Here is a 19,547-nt window from a genome sequence, read left to right as displayed (position 1 = left end):
AACCTTGCCGTGTATTCCGGCCCTTTAATATTTATGATAACGGCTAAATTAAGTAAAAGCTTTACAATGCTGCGAGCGACCGGAATTGACAGTCGCACTCAAAGTACAGCAGAGTTTGTCAATATTAATTTTGTGTATCCCAAAGAAGAAGTAGGTCATTTATCCCCCGACAGCCAGGATTCAAGCCCCGCGCAGTGAAATCGACCCCGGTGTGACCCCTCAGGGCCTGCAACCATGGTGCTGACCTTTCACTCCTAAAAGCAAATGATCTCATCGGTGGAGCGTGTAAGCGGAGAGTATTTTTCATTTAGTGCTAGTTGACCGTTTTAGACACAATCTGACTAGTGGAAACTCGCTGAGACCTGGGTTTGAATCCCAGCAGTGCTATCAGCCAACCAGGCGTGTACACAGACACAACTGCCCGTGTCTGCTATATTTATATGACCCCTGACTAATGGTCATGTAAATAGGGAGATTAGTTAATAAATAATAACTGGTTGAACTGGTGGATGGTAGAATTGAGGTAGTAATTACCACCAGGTACTTTCTTTAACTCAGCTCACATGGTTAATAACAAAGACTTTACTGCAAATTAGCTAATTTTGCAACTTTCTTAGTAAAGCTCACAATCAAACAAAAAACAGCTAAAATAATCGTCTGTTCCGGTTTCTTTGCTATTTCAAAATAAACAAAGAACGGTATTAAAATAGAGTGACCGTTGTGTGATCTTTTCATCTAGAACAGACACCACACTTTTAAAAAGGCTTCTCACAAGACTTGAAATATGAAATATGTCTGTGGGAATTTGTGCCCATTCAGTTAAAACAGCATTTGTATGGCTGGGCAAGAAAGCCTCAGTTTAGATTTACATTTTCAGCAGACGCTTTTATCCAAAGCGACTTACAGTACTGTGACTATATACAGTCTGAGCAATTGAGGGTTAAGGGCCTTGCTCAAGGGCCCAACAGCAGCAACCTGGCAGTAGTGGGGCTTGAACCAGCAACGTTCTGATTACTAATCAAGTACCTAAACCACTAGGCTACACCTGTCTCGGGTGACGGTCCGGTTCATTCCAGAGCTGTTTGGTGAGACAGGTCAGGACACTGGAGTTCCTTTAAACTGAGCTTTATCAGACCTTGCTTTAAGCACAGGAGCATTTTACATTTACAATTATGACTGAATACAACTTGAGCAATTGAGGGTTAAGGACCGTGCTCAGGGGCCCAACAGTGGCAACTTGGTGATGGTGGGGCCTGAACCGGCAACCTTAACCACTGAGCTACCACTGTACCAGGAGCAATCATGCTGGGACTGAACAGGACCTTCCCTAAACTGTTGCTGCAAAGAAGGAAATATATAATGTATTTTTCATATTTTATTTATTACACCTGTTAGCAATTGTTGTAGCTGAAACACATTAATTAGAAAACAAAAAGCTACGCGCCCAGGTGGCGCAGCGGGATATTCCGCTAGCACACCAGCGCCGATATTCTGAACTCCTCGGTTCGAAACTCGCCGTTGCCACCGGTCGGCTGGGCGCCATCTAGCGGGCATAATCGGCAGTGCCTGCAGCAGACACGTCTCTGCTAGGGCGGGATGACCGGACTATATGGGTGGGGTCTGCAAACACTGTGTAAGGACCCTGATTGGCAGATAGAGAGGCGCCTGTGCAGGGTGCATAGGTGAAAAAGGGTTCCGCTAAGGGCTGCGAGCGGGTCGGAGGAGGCGTGAGTATATACCCACTCACGCAATATACCCACCTCGACTGCAATCAGGGATCCACCAGCAGCGGAGACAATGCATTAATAAAATAGAAAAAAAAGCTGTGTCCTGATACTTTTGTCCATATAGTATGTGTGTGTCAATCAAGTTTTATTTGTCACATTGAGGTCATACATGGTATAACTAGCAGTGAAATGCTTTTTTGAAGTGTGTGTGTGTGTGCATTCTTTTGCAGAAATAACAATAAGTATCATTCGATGCCTTATTGTAATAGCACTCACCTTTCTTCTTCAGGAAAGCTTTTCTGACAGCCAGTGGACTTTGACGAACTTTTGGGTTCTGCAGGAACTTCACCGCTGTGGAAATCTGTAAAAGGTCGAAGGGGGGAGGAAACAAAAAGTTAAGTAACTTTAAGGGAAGCTCAGCAAATGGCATGCTCAAAAACACATTACAAATAAAAGGTGAAATAATTCTTCCAGGGGAAATTACTGTTACACGTCTCCTGTGCGGTGGTATATCACTGACCAAGAGCAGGAACTTTAGAGAAACTACCCCACACCGTAAGTATATGGAGGCTAGACCACCAAACCTCTTTAGAGATAAATCTAGGAAATGAGTGAATCAGCAGTTATAAAATTATCCCATCAAGCTTTGCTGAATAAATGGGGTATGGACTTTAATTTGCCATTATCCTCTTTAAGACAAACTCCAAGCCTTAAGTGAGCAGGGACTGAAAATCTATACTTAATGCTGGAGTGCTCATCTGTATCTAATAAGTGCCGAATACCTGGCTGAAAACTTCAGCGATTCTTAAAGAAGAAAATGCATTCTGATTAAATAACCCGGCCAGCGTGTTGTAATGACCACGTGTTAATGCACTAGAAAATTAAATATCAGGACATATGTAGTTGTAAGTGCAGTGGGCTGTTGATCGATTCCATCCTGTTTTCCTTCGAGATGCCCCTTAATTTGCCACTTTAGCACGGCTTTGCGCCAGAATAAAAAAAACGGCCGGCTTCCTTAAACGCCATTACACCAGGAATTTGAAGTGGAGCCTGCGAAGTGGAGCTTTTAAAGAACAGATAAACATGAAATAACATCTGGAGCTGGGTGGGAGCGCGCACTCGAGACGGCAGCTGAGCGCTCTCGTTATCGCACCTGTGGTCCCCGTGATTCAATTGTAAAAGTCATCCCTCTAATAGGTTGAAAGGTTTTGATTACTCTTCTTTTTCTTTAAGCGGCAAAAGATAAAAAGTGATTGAGCGCGCTTGTCTGCCGTAATTCGTTTTAGGTAATGCAGTGCATATACTAAAGACCTGTTTCAGCTCCAAAAGAATTGCATTTTGAAAATAGGCTGAGGACAATGTGTAACGGGAAGGCAGGCTGAGCGTGGATGTAACTCTGCAGAATCAAATAAAGACCGAGTGATATAAGAAAAAACAGCAACAACAACAAAAATCATAATATTGATTTCAGCTTTGGTTTACAGTATAGAGTGTGATTTATTCTTCCTTCAGGAGGGTCCGTGGTACGAAGACAAACAGGGAAAGTCAAATGATAACCAATTTGGAGCACGAGGTCCGACGTCGGCCCTGATTATGTTAGTATTTCCTGATCTAAGAATATTACAGGATCCATTTACAACATAATAACTCCATCAGATCAGAATCAGACATCTGATTACACGGCCGGCACTTAATCCTGCAAAGACCTTTATAGCAAACATGTAGATATTCCTGCTGCATTTAAAAGTGAATGTAATGCTTTAAATACATCTAAAAACTTACACTAAGCAGATTTATTAAAAGCAAAGCATTCACTTCTATTTAATAACCCTTTTATTCTGATCAGGATTGGACCAGGTTCTGCGCCTCACAGAAACAATGGGTGCAGGTCACTAATAGAACCTGGATAAAACCACCAGTAAATCACCAGACAAAACAGACTTACTCGATTTAAAGTAATCTGTATTGTAAAGCAACAAATCCACCCACTGACATGTTTTTGGAAATTTTGGAGCATTTTCAGACAAAAGCTACACAAGCAAGACGGGGTCACAAACAGCGACCAGAGACGAGGATTAGACCTCAGAAGCCATGATACACTACAGCACCCACACTATCTGCCCAACCAGAGCACCTCAATTGAATAATAATAATAATAAGTATAAATGAGCAGTTTTTTTCAGTAGTCTAATCCTCTTTTCTTCTTCCTTCCACATTTCCTCAAGAGGGTGGCCAAGGCTGCAGGCTGAGAAGCTCACTACAGATTTCTCAATCCTTACCAACACAATGAAGCTCCCACTGTGGGATTCCCAGACTTCTCCACTGTATCAGTTCCAAACCACTTCAACTGGCTCCTCATTATTCAAAAAGGTGCAGTGACTCTACTGCAAGCTTTTCACACCTATAGGCCTGAGGTTGAGGTTGCCAGGTAAGTGTATGGTGACCCAAGAATTTGTCGTGCCATCATCTTGTGAGCTCAATACCTGCAAGTAAAGCTGGGTATGAGCTTTAAATCCCAGTCTGAGAAGTTGGGTATGTTCTTCTCACGTCTATATGGGTTTTGTCTCCAAAACACTGAAACAAAAACATCAGTAAACTCAGGGCAGGGAAGATTATGGCTGACCCTAATTGTGCTGCACACATATGCACCCTACCCTATTATTTGGAATAATAATCACTTCTATTTCTCCGATGCACAATTTTCTACTTGAAGTTTTGTTAATGTACTGTTTATGTTTAGATAAATGTCTATGTTTACATAATATACCTTTTTTTATATTATTTTACTACATCTAAATGTTGACACCTGCACCAAGAGAAATTCCTTGTACACCTGTTACACAGGCGAATAAATAATAGATTCTGATTCTGATCCTACCTGCACTGTTCCTCTAATTCCTTTCCTAATCTTTAATCGTCACCAAAAGTCACAACAATTTCCTTTAACTGATACCCGACTGTCATTAGTTAACGGTTAACCGATAACCGACAAGGTCATAGCATCCCATCAAAATATAAAAACATTTTAGGTTTATATGAACGTCACACATACTTTTTGATTAATATACAGTGTAAACTGGTAAAAGTGGCAGTAATGTAGTACAGCACGATAAAAGTTTAAAAAGCAGATTTTAAACAGACTTGTTAGCAGTTTATTACAAGAGCTAACTAATAATGCAAGTAAAATTTAAAGGGCAGCTGACAACAGTGTCTTTGGACAAGACAGGAGTTCTACCTTTATAATACGACATGATGCAAAATATCTACATCGTTTTCGGAAGAAACAACAGTTACTGTTTGTGATTTTAATATGTCAATATTCTGTAGTTTATTATTTTTAAGTAATTTATATTATTAAGTAATATAAATGCATTTAAAAAGTTCCTGTTCAGATTAAAAACACTGAAGATGGGTTTCAAATTGGCGCTCTTTCTCTGTATAGACCTCAACTGAAATCAAGCTTTGGTAATCAATTTAAATGGCATTTTTAACCAACAGCATTAAGTAAACAATGTTTTTTTGAGGGATAATCGGGTAACCACTTATTCATTGACATCGATAGTATAATCTGTACTACACGACCCTGGCCTTAATTCACATATACGGCAGAAACTACCAGAGGTCCGTATCTAATAACACGACAGGGTTTCTTCAACAAATACGATGTTAAAAACATTCAATCATTTCCTAATTGAATCAGCGCAGGCCAAAAACATGCTATGGATCATTTCATTTTTGCAAATTACAAAATTACAGCCCTCTCAATTGATCACCGATCAATCGAAATAATTTTTGGGGGCCGAGACAAGCTTTTACATCAACCACTGATGGACAGGGCCGGGCATTCTTCTAAACACTTCCCTAAAAGATGAACCCCAAAGTGGGATTACAAATGAGGCAGATGTCCATTTATTTTCCCCGAGTGTTGCATGTGATCTACAGGGAGAAGAAAAGTGCTTTTCTTTGCAGATGACATAGCTGCTTTATGCAAGTTCCACTCAGACATCTCAATCAATTATAACCACATTGTGCAGATTTTAGTCTTGTCTACTTATTGACTTATAGATCCCCCTCGTCGTAGTGTAAGGTAGTAGCGCACAATTGTGCTTTTAAGGGGGAGAGCTGCATCACTCTCAGTCAGTACAAGGCACATTTGCTTTGGCAGGCCAAATATTAACCTAAATTAAAAAGGTGGCCGCATGTTGCTTTGCTGAATACCAGTAAATACTCTTTGTTAATAACCATTATTTTCTAGTGTTTCTTGTAAGGCTAAAATTGCTAATGCACTGAAAGTGCTTTGTGTTCTAACCAATAATCTTTACAAATGAGATAACTGATCAAGTGTCAGGCGCAACTTAAAAAGTGGCGAAAACTCAATCACAGAGGCCGGGTAGCATTAAGCGGCATGCCTGGAGACATTGCTGCCACGCTGAACCTGATGACTGGAGCAAGTCTCACAAATCATACAGCGTTCTTATCGAGTTTGGATTGGACACGGCTTTAATAGAGCACTTTCCTTCACACTTCTCTGAAATTTGGAGGAAGAAATGATATCCCTCACGCTAATGACATCTGACCTGCTTCTTTTATAGCGGCACACTTGTGCTTCTATGTAAAATTGACTTATTTATTGACCTACACAGATTTGGGTCTCACCTTCTAACAGTGTATAAAGTGTTAAGCAAGCATCTGGTCTTAAAAGTAATGATTTCAGATCCAAAAAGGAGCTTTTTGAAACAATGGCAACCCTCTCCCAAAAACTAAATAATCCATGGATTTACTTAAAAAAAAAAAAAAAAAAAAGCCAGTGGATCTTACTGGCCCAGTGACCTCATTTTATGTAATGTAAAATATACTATTGAGCAAAAAAAAAAAAATTAAGCCAATGTTTTGAAAATGAAAGCCAAGATGAAAATTAAAATGTTATTTATTTTTTTTGCATTATTTATTATTGGCTTATATTATTTTAAATTTATTTATGTCACTTGAGGGGCTTTACAGGTTAAGAAAAACCAGCCAGTGAATATTACCTAAGTATAGTGACACAACGAAAAATTTAATAGACTAGAAAGACGTCATTAAATCACATGGAATCTTTTTTATTTGTAAATTATTTGTTATTTATTATTATTATTATTTATTATTTGTAAAGCCTCTTTAAAATGTCCTCTTTAAAACTAGTTCCTTCAAAAAACAAACCCAAACAGGGTAACAGATACAGACGGCTCTTAAAATTTTTTTCACAACCAAATATGAATCTAAAACAGATAAAAACACTGGAATAACTAAACGATCAGCAAATTTCAAACATTTTGTCATTTTGATGTTTTTTGCTATTATCGAGAAACAAGAGCCACCTGCAATTGATCCAGCCGCACTTTTTCAATAAACTGCTAAAATTAAAGAAGCTTTTTCACGTTATAAAATTATTCCACAGCAATCAAACCTTCTCCATACATTTTAAACAAAGCACCATTTAGTAACTTCACTGTTCTTTACTTTTCTCTTCTGAAGCAGCTGCATAAATAATATAGAAAGAAAATCAGAATATGATTAAACGTGATGTTTTTAAAGCTGTAAATACATTAAGTGTTAGTACAGTAATATAAACACTTTATATTAAAACCACATTGAATCTCTAACCTGCATGAAATCAAAATCTAAAGCAGGTCCTCGTTTATTAAATCTGCTGGTTCGTTTTAACGTTTGAAAGGTCGTTTATATTGGTTAATATGGAAACATTATTCAGCATTATTATGCCTGATTTTTTTGTGCTACACAGCTTGTTGCTTCGTACATGCATTAACTTATAGTATATAGTGTATAATCCAATACAATTTGATATCTAGAAATAAAAATACAGTTTGGATGAAAAACAGAATAAAAATCTAGTATGAGAATAAAAGATAATGGAAATAAATAAAATCAGCTAACAGTTAATCTGGCTGTGAATTACAGTAATGAGTATAAATATCAAACATGAGATTTTATCATCAGTCTCATCATATTCCTAAAACATCATTTAAAGTATGTAAAGCAAAACCTTTGACCCTGTATTTGTCGTTTTGGACGTTTTGTAATAATCCTGTAGCTCATGAAATACCTGATGAATCATTTTATTTTAAAATACTGCATAAAACTGAAAGTGGTTTAAGTGTCACAGGATCAATTGCTGTAAGACTGAAGCAGAATTCTGGTGTGTGTGTGTGTGTGTTATGTGTGTGTGTGTGTGTGTGTGTGTGTGTGTTATGTGTGTGTGTGTGTGTGTGTGTGTGTGTGTGTGTGTGTGTGTGTGTGTGTGTGTGTGTGTGTGTGTGTGTGTTTCTGGGCTGTAGGTAAAGGATTTCCTCTCTGATGAACACAGGGTTGAACTGTTTAACCGATTCGTCTGTAAAACAAACTCTGAACTTTAAAAACGCCGTTTTGCTTAGAAATGCTGCCATCTAACTACAGAAGCAGAAAACGAGACAATTTCACTACAAGTTCAGAGATACGAAGTCTGCTGCTTTTTATTTAAAAATTCACTTATCCACACAGCTGAAAGGAAATAAATCTACATACAGCAACTCAAAATCAACTACAGCAATATTAACAATAATAATATTGTTATTATTATTAATTATTAAATAATTGTATTAATAAGAATAAGAATCAGAATAATGACAATCATAAGAGTGATCTTTGGAATAATAATAATAATAGAAACAATAACAACAGCATTATTATTATTATTTATATTATTATTATTATTATATTAATAAGTAAACTATTTTTTTTTCTAGTAATAATATTCTTATAATAAACAATTATAAAATAATTGTGATAATCATAAATGGACTCATAATAATGATAACCATAATAGTGATAATAATAATAATAATAATAATAATACAAGCACTTAGGTTTTGTTAAAAACAAGCTTACTTTAAAAAATTGTAATTGTGCAGCCCTCATTTTTATTCAATGTCATTAAATTATAACTTTCTCTATAAATTTAAGAATTAGCTATATTTCTAATGAGTCTCAACAGATTTTAACTGCCTGTCTGGTTACATATTGTGGCTGCTGGGGGTAAAGAATAAATTACACACATACAATAAACACACTGCAGATCTTCTTTAGGTCAGGTACAAGTCATAGATAATATAATAATAAGTGTCACTTTAAACAATCGTATATATTTCAATCATTACAGTATTTTTAAGCTTCTTGTGTTTGTTTACTGATGTTTATGCAATTTAACTGCTAAATTAGTTATAGCCAGAAGAAAATTAGATAGTTCTTTATTAAATGTATTTAAATTTGTGGTAGCATGCTGTAAATAAAGGGTGTTATTTATATAGCATTAATCCTGAGAAAAAGGACTGAATTTTAGATTTTTCGACCAATGAATTATCATCTTACACTGGATACGACCAAACACAAATCTTTCTATTTAAAACATTCTGAATTAAATAAGCAACCTAACAGTGTCCTTTTGGTTGTTGAAAATTGTATTATCAAACGTCTTTGTACAATCTAGCATTAGCAAACACTGGCTAATTCATTCTATCAGGTTTTGAACAGAATTAAAGGATGATGTACAAATTAAAATGATTGGAAAATGATGAATAATCCATGATGCATTCAAAAAGTCAGCACCAAACTTTAAACGGCTCTGTTCTGAATCTCTTTGATTATTTGTTACTTGTGTAAATAATAAAAAATTAAAATTCCTGACACATTAATGGACTTTTTAAATAATAAAAAATAAACCTGAAGCACTTGGGTGGTGCCCATTACTGCTCGTGTTTAAGGTTTGAATTCCCAGTGGTGCTATTAGATGGTCGGGCGTCTACATGCATTGGATGGCCGCGTGATGCATTGGTGTCCCGTCTGGAGTGTGTTACTGCATTGTACCCACTGACTACAGGGTAGCTGGAACTACCAGGACATTGACCAGTATTTAACTTTTGCATTTTCTTTTATGGAGGCAAACTTGTGCTTTTGTTATTTTGATTACTTTATTTTTAATTATTTTAATGTAACTAATGGCCACCTCATTTTAAATAAAGATCCATTTTAGGCAACATAGCCTTATAGTGTACAGCATGTATTCAGTCAGGTCCAGTAAATATTTAGTACAATAGGTATTAAGCAAAATTATCATGATAACCATTTCAGCCACTATTGCGCAGCCCTAGTGTTATACACAGTAAGGCAGATGCATTGTGGTCAGTGATAGTGTCTCATTTAAAGAGGACACCAGAGCTGACAGTAGATGGGGCCAACAGCGGTGCTAAAAGGAAACGATAAAGAAAGCTAAAAGGAAATCATTATCAGCTCCTGATATCCAGACTCGGTGTGAATCAATTCATTTTAAATTGCCCTGTACATTTGTGCAGAAGCAGCCTTGATATAATAAAAGGCTAATAGAGACAGGTGCAATTGTGTTAGCAAGGTCTCAGGTTCCTCCAAAACAAAGGTTAAAGGAGAGAGAGACGGGGGTGGGGAGGGCAGGAGAAAGGAAGAGAGTATAGCTGACTTTCAATATTAATTAACTGCTCTCACCGACGGCTCTGTAACAGAGACGCTTGTCTAGCATGCTTTCAGTGCAGCGAGCCCGTGTTTCCAAAAGCAGGAAAAAAAATGAACTGGGATTTTGATTCAATTAGCCGTTCCTTCTATGTGCTAAATGGCTGATGCCCTGAACGATGTTTTTAATCATTTAAAAGAATGTCGCTAAATGTCCTTCTAATTATGACATCTTTTCCTGTTAAACTGACCTTTAGCTAGCGCCGAGGCTCTCCCGGGAACAGTGAAGAGAAATGACACTTGACTCTGACTCTGAGAGTGCATGTTGGAACAAGAGAGCAATACCAATTTTATTTTTGCTCATTTAGAACAGCTACATCTGCCATAAGCACTTTAAGAGCGACTAATTAACCTTTCTGAGTATGAAGACTTTTCATTACCAATATGTTCAACAACCAAAACGACATCTTTACACCAGGACATCACCAGATAGAGTTCAAGAATCCAAATACAGGAAAAACTAATTGTTTTCCAGAGGATACACAAGATCAGGAATACATTTCAACCCTGAGTTGGCATGCTGCGGGATGTCCATGAAGAGGTCAGAACTAACTAACTTGTTTTATTGTTGACTAACTTGTACTTGTTTTATTGGTCTTGTTTTATATATACACATTCAGTCTTAAACCTTTGATGAATGAGGATTATTTCTGTATTATTTTATGTGAGGATTTCTTTTAACAACCAAAAAACAATGCACCTATTTACTGTTTGTTTATTTATTGATTTAACACAGGATCGTTTAGTCTTATTTATATATATATTATTTCAATAATTAGGATTTTGACATCACATTTCACACACTTTGGTTACATTCATGACAGGACAGGTAATCACTGGCTACACAAGACTCATGAGCTCAAGTTTAATGTCAAACACATGAACAATTTTGGATCTCCAGTTCACCTCACTTGCATGTTGTTGGAGCTCCCGGAGGAAACCCATGCTCCACACAGAAAGAACCCAGACCGCCCCACCTGGGGATTGAACCCAGAACCTTCTTGCTGTAAGGCGACAGTTCTACCCACCGAGCCCCCGTGCTGCCTCTTTTTTTATATATAAAGGATCATATCATCAATGTCTTTCTCGTTCACTTTTTGTTTTGTCTGTTTTATATGTGTTTTCAGTTTTATTTATTCATTTATTAGAATTTTAACGTCATGTTTTACACACTGTGGTTACATTTATGACACAGTTAGACTGTGAGAGGAAACCGGAGCTCCCTGAGTGAACCCACACAGACACAAGGAGAACATGCAAACTATACACAAAAAGGACTCGGACCGCTCCACCTGGGATTCAAACCCAGGACCTCCTTGCTGTGAGGTGACATTGCCACCCACCAAGCCACTGTGCCGCCCTTTTTTATATAAAGGATCATATCATCAATGTCTTTCTCGTTCACTTTTTGTTTTGTCTGTTTTGTGTGTGCTTTCAGTTTTATATAGATAGGTTAACTGTTTGAGAATTGTTTCAGTTTTAACATTGTTGCTTTAACTAAGCAAATTTCTCTTCATTCCTTTTTGTAAATCATTTAAACATAGCTGGCTGATTAAGTCAGTCAGTATTTTTAATAAGAGAGCGTGGAGGTTGGGAGCACTGCGGGTCAGATGAAGCCTGGTAAATGTAAAGGTGCCTCACTGCAGGACTGATGGAGGAAAACATCTATTTTTAATGGCAACCAGTGAAAACAGACGCACACCAGTTTTCAGAGGCAGTGCGACTTCCTACAGGAGCTCAGATGAGGAACAGTAATTAGAAAATTCATTAAAAAAGTGACACTTTTCAAAGTCCATTAGCTTCATATCAGACCTGAGCTATTCATCCTAATAGTTCATTCTTAGTTTTTACAGAAACACGATGAATGGCACATTTCACCAAAACAGCTAGGCAGGCTGAGGGCACATTCAGACCCGGCTCAGTACATTTAGAAAACCAAAAGTCGTATAAATATCGACTCTGCTGTGCTTACCGACACTCGGGGAAAGAGAAAAGGCTGGATATTTTTCACCAGTACCTTTTAATTCAGGTAAAAGGCCTGAATGGGCAGGTGGAGGGTGACGGAGAGGGAGGGAACGGTGAGCGCACATGAAACACCGGCACTCAGGCTTCATAAAAACACCCGGCCGACACGACAAACTACTCAGAGCCGCCCGCCACAAACACTCCAGCAGCAATCCAGTAATGGATACTTCCTCAGCTCCTCAATTGGTCAAAATGTTTTCATACAATAATTTAATTCAGGAACACTTTTACAAAGCAAGTGTAATCAATTTTAATTAGTTGATTTTTTTTCTCCCCCAATCGCATAAAGTTTAATGTACTGCCATCGATCTCCTTTGTTCTTTAAAGCAGCGTCGCTTTCCTGTAATTTGAGGCTTTTCTTTTTTCTCCAACTACTTTTACAGTCAATGATGACATTCAGTGACAGTCTACACATCTTCCAGCGCAGCGTATAACACACTTGCACACACTAAATCAAATCAAACTGGCTAATTCTCTTACAAGGAACATTTTTCCTTTAGCCGATTGGTGTCCTGTCCAAAGTGACTTCCTCCCATGCGCCCAGTTTCCGAGTGGCTCTGAACCCACCACAGTCCTGACCTGTCCTGACATTATTAGAATAACTGTGATCATTTAGATAAGCAAGCATTCCAACTGCTAGTTCATTTGTGTATTTATTTAACCCACAAATAGAACAATATAATAAAATTGTTCATTTAATGTTCATCATCCGGTTTGTCTGGTTCTATTGGGAAACCGGCAGGAACGCCCTGGACAGGGTGCCAATCCATCAGAAGACTTCATCAGACATAACCAATCGTGTCTGTGTAGATGCCCAGTTGGCCAAAAGCATAGTTAGCCATCATAATAGACCGCTGAGCCACTCCAGCACCAACAAATAAAGCTGAATCTGCCAATTTGGCTTCTAAAATATAAGAATCTGTTACAGTGATGATCAAGGATTTTGGCTACAGAGGATATAAATACAAAATGACACCACAAAAACGACCCAAATCATTCATAGACCAACTTTTTAAAAAAAAATGAAAGACTGCGCAGAACATAAATGAACAATGACAGATAATAGGACGATGCCACGACGCAACATGCCATTTATAAGACACGAGGATAAACACAAAGGCAATCTTGTGCTGGCAGTGGAACCTTGCCCCTCATTTCCACTGAAGGGACGACCAGCCTTCACATCCAATTAGCTGATTGGAGCCAAATGAAAATGGCACTATGTGGATACTGCTTAGGAATCTTACTGCCCACTGTGAGTGTTACGTTCCACTGGTGGCTACTTGGGATGAGCACAGTTCGCCCTAACCTGCAGAAGTGGGTAGAAAAGCCAAAAACTTCACTCATGTACAATAAAGTATTGTTTGTTATTTTCTTCAAAAAGAGAAAACAAAAATAAGTGACAATTTAATTAATAGTGGATATTATAATAAATACGGTCACAATATTAAATACATTTTTGTGCAAGCTGCAGCTGGTTTTATAGTAAAAGATTTTCTACAAGTAGCAAACTGGGCCTCCTAAAGTTCCCAGTACCAAAATGATTAACACAGTATTTTTTACTTTTATTACTGACTTATTGACTTTTATTAATGTCAATATTGTTATACATTGTACTGTTACTTTGTCTATTTTTTGTACTGAGTGCCTTGATATCCCTTCACTGCTGCAACACTGTGAATTTCCCCACTGTGGGACTAATAAAGGATTATCTTATCTTATCGTTTTTACAATGGACATTGTCTAAGAGCAACTTTACTGGTCCTAGGACCAAAAAAAACCCTGTTTTAAGCAGAGGGCAAAAGAGGTAAGAAAAAATCTCCAAATATTACAAACCTTTAAAAGAACCAGGCTCAAAAGGACCCCCATCCTTCTCGGATATTTATAACATAGAAGATATAATAGAGAGGATATTTGGCTATGTTATTTTTATTTTATTAGGATTTTTCATCAAGTTTTACACACTTTGGTTACATTCATGACAGAACCGGTAGTTAATGGTTACACAAGATTCATCAGTTCACAAGTTTAATGCCAAACACAGTCATGGACAATTTTGTTTCTCCAGTTCACCTCACTTGCACGTCTTTGGACTGTGGAAGGAAACCGGAGCTCCCGGAGGAAACCCACACGGGGCAATAAAGTAAAATAAATACACCAAAGTTTGAACACTTCCTCGTCTAAATGATCATAGTTATTCTAATAATGATGATTTCTTTTTCACCAGTTGTTTCATTATGGTCAGGACTGTGTGGTGGGTTCGGAGCCACCTGGAAATTGGGCACATGGGAGGAAGTTACTTAACAGTTGAACTGCACTGTAACCGTCATCATTCTCACAGCCTACAGACAATCTGTCTTCTTACAAAGAAGCAAAAAAAATGGATTTATGAAACATACATTAGAACAATGTTCAGATTTTTTAAATGGCATTTTGGCAAAAATAATAAGAATTTAGATCATGTTTAAAGAATGAAAGCATGTGCCTATTGTCCTAAGGACACTATAACAGAAGATGTTTGGTCAAATATGAGACATAATATTTTATAGTTTCTCCTGTAAGTGAGAAAGCACCTTTAATCCAACCAAAAGAAAATCCAACCAAAAGCACCTTTAATTCTGAATCTCGGTATGACCCACACAGCTCCACCGGGAATACAGTTACACACGTCTGCTTTTCCACCGCAAAAACGGCTAATAGATGTACAGTGGGGTGACCATTAAAGGGAAATGTGCTTGCCCAAGATCAATTGATTAGGCCTAAGCGCAATGTGACACTTTGAGAGAACGAGCACAGCAGCGCCGGACAGATTGTGACATTCGGCTGACATTATCATCTCGCACCAGGCCGCATTCAATAGGGGAGGATGCTAATCATGCGTCGTGGATCAACAATTTTGCAGCTTTCAAAAGGCTAGGAATTGGTGGCGTGACCCTCTTGTGGCTGACACCCCCCCATCAACCCTTCCAGCCCACCATTCAGTATGCGTGTGAGAGAGAGAGAGAGTGTGTGTGTAAATGTGGGTGCATAACAGTGTGGTTAAAGGTGTGAAGGCAAAACATCTCAGAACCTCATCAGAACAAACAACAGAAAAGTTTTGGCCTTATTAAAATAATAAAAGAACATCATGGAAGGGAAAAAGAAAGACCAGAAGATGGGACGACAGACAGCAGGGCCGAAACCAGAGACAACGAGAAAGCTTGAAGAGAAGAACCGAGTCTCAGAAGATTAATATCACCATCTAATGTTCACAAGTGGTAGTGCCACAAAAACACAGGAGGAACCGAACTGTCTGGCCTGCCAAGCTTTTCCTGTCAGTCAGATCCATCAAGATTGATTAGAGCAACTGAAGAAAAGATCTGACGTTTGAAATCAGGTTCATGTTTTGTTTCTGGTTAACACAGTAAACCCGAAACTAAAACCTGTTTTCTGTTGTTCACTTAAAGTGAAACAATGATGTGAAAACCAGCAACTGAAGATCAGTAACCTGCACCATTGTTTGCCCTGTTCTTAAAAACCCAATGGTAATATTTATTTATTAGGTTTTTAACATCATGTTTTACCCACTGTGGTTACATTCATGACAGAAACGGTAGTTACAGGTTACACAAGATTCATCAGTTCAAGTTTTTAATGTCAAACACAGTCTTGGACAATTTAGTATCTCCAATTCACCTCACTTGCACGTCGTTGGACTGTGGGAGGAAACCCGAGCTCCTGGAGGAAACCCACGCAAACACAGGGAGAACATGTAAACTCTGCACAGAAGGGACCCAGACCGCTCCATCTGGGAATCGAACCCAGGACCTTCTTGCTGTAAGGCAACAGTGCTACCCACTGAGCCCCCAATGGTATGGTATATATATTCCAAGATAAGGCTGAATTATGCCTGTTCTGTCCAGTATAACCACTCCTTTTTACACCAAACCAACCTCTGGTGTCTGTTGCCGGATTTTCCTCTCACCCAGCCATAGAGCCGTGTAGGTCTGAGTGACCTCATAATATGACCTTGTGTGTATATATAAGGATATATCTGATCTGAGGTCACTAGCTAGCGTTTGGGTGGGGGGCGGTCCCGTAACCAGTACGCTGCTGTGGGTGCCATAGGATTTCGAGCCTGCTCTGTGATGTTTCTCCAAGCTTTGCGGTCCATGGCAAGTGCTTTAGCTTGGTTGAGAGTGAGCCGAAGGTTTGTTAGATCTACTTCAATTTGTTTGGACCACGTTTTCTTCGGTGTAGTTTGTTGGATTTTGCACTGGGAGGGTGGTTTACTCCATAGGAGTTGGTACGAAATTCTGTTCACAGCCATTCTGCACACGTATCCAAACCATCTCCGCCGCCGCTGCTGTATCTGCTCCTCAGCGGTTGGTTGTTGCGAACATCTGGCTCAGATGGTGTCATTTTTGATAAGAGATAAGGATATATAAGAATACTAAGGATAAAAAAAAAATTAAGTAAAAAAATAATTTTAAAACAAAAACAAACTCATTCTTTGAGAATATATGTATTATATTTACTATTTTAAATGCACTAATCCATCATAAACACACGTTTTACTCACTTACTGTATTTACTGACACCTAAAGGCAATTTGGGGCAGCCAATTCAAAACCGAAAACTGTTTTCTCTGGTTTACTCAGTGACACATCAAACCGAAAATCAGTAACAAAAGATCGGTAACCTGCACCACCAAAACCTCACATAATGCCTCAACATTTACCCTTTTCAGAGAAACCTAAGAAAATAGTAATGCTGTATATGGTGAGATAAAGCTGATTTACGTCTGTTGAGTCAGAATACATTTTTCTACAAATAAAGCTACAGATTCTGAGAAATGCTTTATATAGTAAAGGAATCATAACGAGGAGATTGTTGTAGAGGGACAGTAAATGTGTACTATGACTGTCTGAGATGTTACCAGTCATGCTTCGTACCCTAAACACGTGACTAGAGGTGAACTGATCAGGATGTGCATGTGGAGACAGAACTGTTCGGACAATATGAACAGCGTGATGTGTAGAGAGCAGAGCTTTCCTTTTCCTTTCTAAAAGTAAAGGACCACAGGGAAATTTTTATGATAAGTATTTCAATAACTGCTCCAGTTCAGGGACAGCGTGTTTAAAATGTTTGAATGTCGGAAGATTGTCGGTTCAAATCAAAGTTCTGCTATGCAGCCACTGTTGGGCCCCTGAGCAAGGCCCTTAACCCTGTCTGCTCCAGGGGCGCAGTACAACGGCTGACCCTGCGCTCTGACCCCAACTTCCAAACAAGCTGGTTTTATGCGAAGACTACAGTCAGTAATTGTAGAACTACAAAGTGCTTCTATATGGTAAGTGGAGCTGATAAAATGGACAGTGAGTGTAGAAACAAGGAGGTGGTTTTAATGTTATGGCTGATCGGTGTATATAACAAATAAAGGCATTCATTCTTCTATATTTCATAATCTTTTGACAAATATGCTGGCTAAAGTCAGCTGCTGTGTACAGGTGCAGCAGGTGTGAGTGGTACCAGCTGCATAAAGAGGGCATTGTGGGTAAACAGGTGCACTTTTACTAACAGCTGAACAATTCAGCTGGGCTTCAATACAGTCTGACTTCAGTACAGAAAAGCACTTTTCATTCTACATTCTTCCAACAACTCCACTCATAAAAAGAGGATGTTTCAACACTCACTAAACGGGCACTAAACCCTCGAAAAGTGAAACAATCATGAACCTGATATAAATCTGTACTGTGAAAAGTCTGTACTGGGTCACAAAAAAAAATGTCATGGACAATTTTGTATCTCCAATTCATCTCACTTGCACGTCTTTGGACTGTGGGAGGAAACCGGAGCTCCCGCAGGAAACCCACACAGACACAGGAAGAACATGCAAACTCCACACAGAAAGGACCCGGACCGCCCTAGGAATCGAACCCAACCCAGGACCTTCTTGCTGCGAGGTGACCGTGCTACCCACCGAGGCACCGCGCCACTCAAAAATGTCTTTTTCTAAATATTGACCAGCTGCCAGACAGTTTTTCAAGGTTACATAGAAACGTGGATCCAAATTTGCATTTTTCTCTTGCTAATTTTTATCCAACTAAGAAAACGTGACAGTTAATTAATATCAATTTTCATATTACAAAAGACGATGTGGGATCCGGCTAAACAAACAAAAAAGAAAAACTAAGAAGCAATTAGTCGAACCCAGAGCGGTAGAGAGAACAGAGTGGCGACACTCCCATAGGGAACCGTTGGAAAGGGGGCGGGACATTTTTTCTGCGCAGCTTCCGGGTTGTGGAGCTCTGTATAGTTCCAAACATCCCATAGAGCCCCATTCATTTCCACTACTTATCAAACATTTTTAGCTGTTTGTTGCTTTGTTTTAAAAAAATTATGAATTTAATGTCATTAATATACTTAATACTGTTATTGTTTAGCATTTGCTCAGCACTAAATGTTACATGTTTATCTTAATTAATAGGTATAACCCAATTTAGCTTAGTCAGTTAAGCTTAATTAATGACACACGAGTCTTTTCACCTAAAATGAGTTGATTAATCAAGAGTCTTGTTACAGAAATGATCATAAAACATTAGAACCACAATAAATCATTATACTTTTACTTTCATACTTAAGTACATTTGAAGGTAAATTTAGTTTAGTACTTTAGTGGAGGTAAAGAGTATTTTTACTTTTACTACTACTTTTACTGGAGTAATATGTTACCTTGGATATCTCTACTTTAACTCAACTAAATGGTTTGTGTACCTTGTCCACCACTTACATTAGACAAAATGAACTAGTGCATATATTCATAATGAATTCATTAATGTATTACATGTAGGAATCAATTATTAATCACTCATGAAATAAGAGATGAATGAATGCTTTTTCATGTACCTGCACTATAATGTTTTTGGTACGGTAATGTGTTTATCAATCTGTTCATTCAGTGCAGGTAAACCTTATGAATCCAGCACATGACTTAGTGTTTAGCCAAAATGATTATTATTATGAATCCTCAGGAAAGTGAAGGGAGATTAGTTTATGCAAAAAACAAAACATAAAAAACTTTAATGTCTATACTGTATATTGTCTCTACTACTTAATGATATCGCATTATGTAATGTATGCTAATATAATGTACTGTGTGTTAACAAGAACGACCTATTAACAAATCATTATAAACATCAATCTTCCACTTTATGGTTGCAGTAAGATGCAGTAAATGTAAAC

At 38.1% G+C, this 19,547-nt stretch overlaps 1 protein-coding gene across 1 annotated transcript in view; it reads right to left on the bottom strand.

The window, feature by feature from the left end:
* The window catches only part of pex14 (peroxisomal biogenesis factor 14), a 77,390-nt gene that overhangs the window by 44,436 nt on the left and 13,407 nt on the right, over positions 1-19,547 (bottom strand). Inside the window, exon 3 of the mRNA XM_063015448.1 lies at positions 2,004-2,088. Coding sequence (XP_062871518.1) covers positions 2,004-2,088 — 85 coding nt within the window. The remainder of the gene's footprint in view (positions 1-2,003; positions 2,089-19,547) is intronic.

Source organism: Trichomycterus rosablanca, chromosome 19 (genome assembly GCF_030014385.1).
Source record: "Trichomycterus rosablanca isolate fTriRos1 chromosome 19, fTriRos1.hap1, whole genome shotgun sequence".
Classification (NCBI taxonomy): domain Eukaryota; kingdom Metazoa; phylum Chordata; class Actinopteri; order Siluriformes; family Trichomycteridae; genus Trichomycterus; species Trichomycterus rosablanca.
This window is presented reverse-complemented; position numbering and strand designations above follow the sequence as displayed.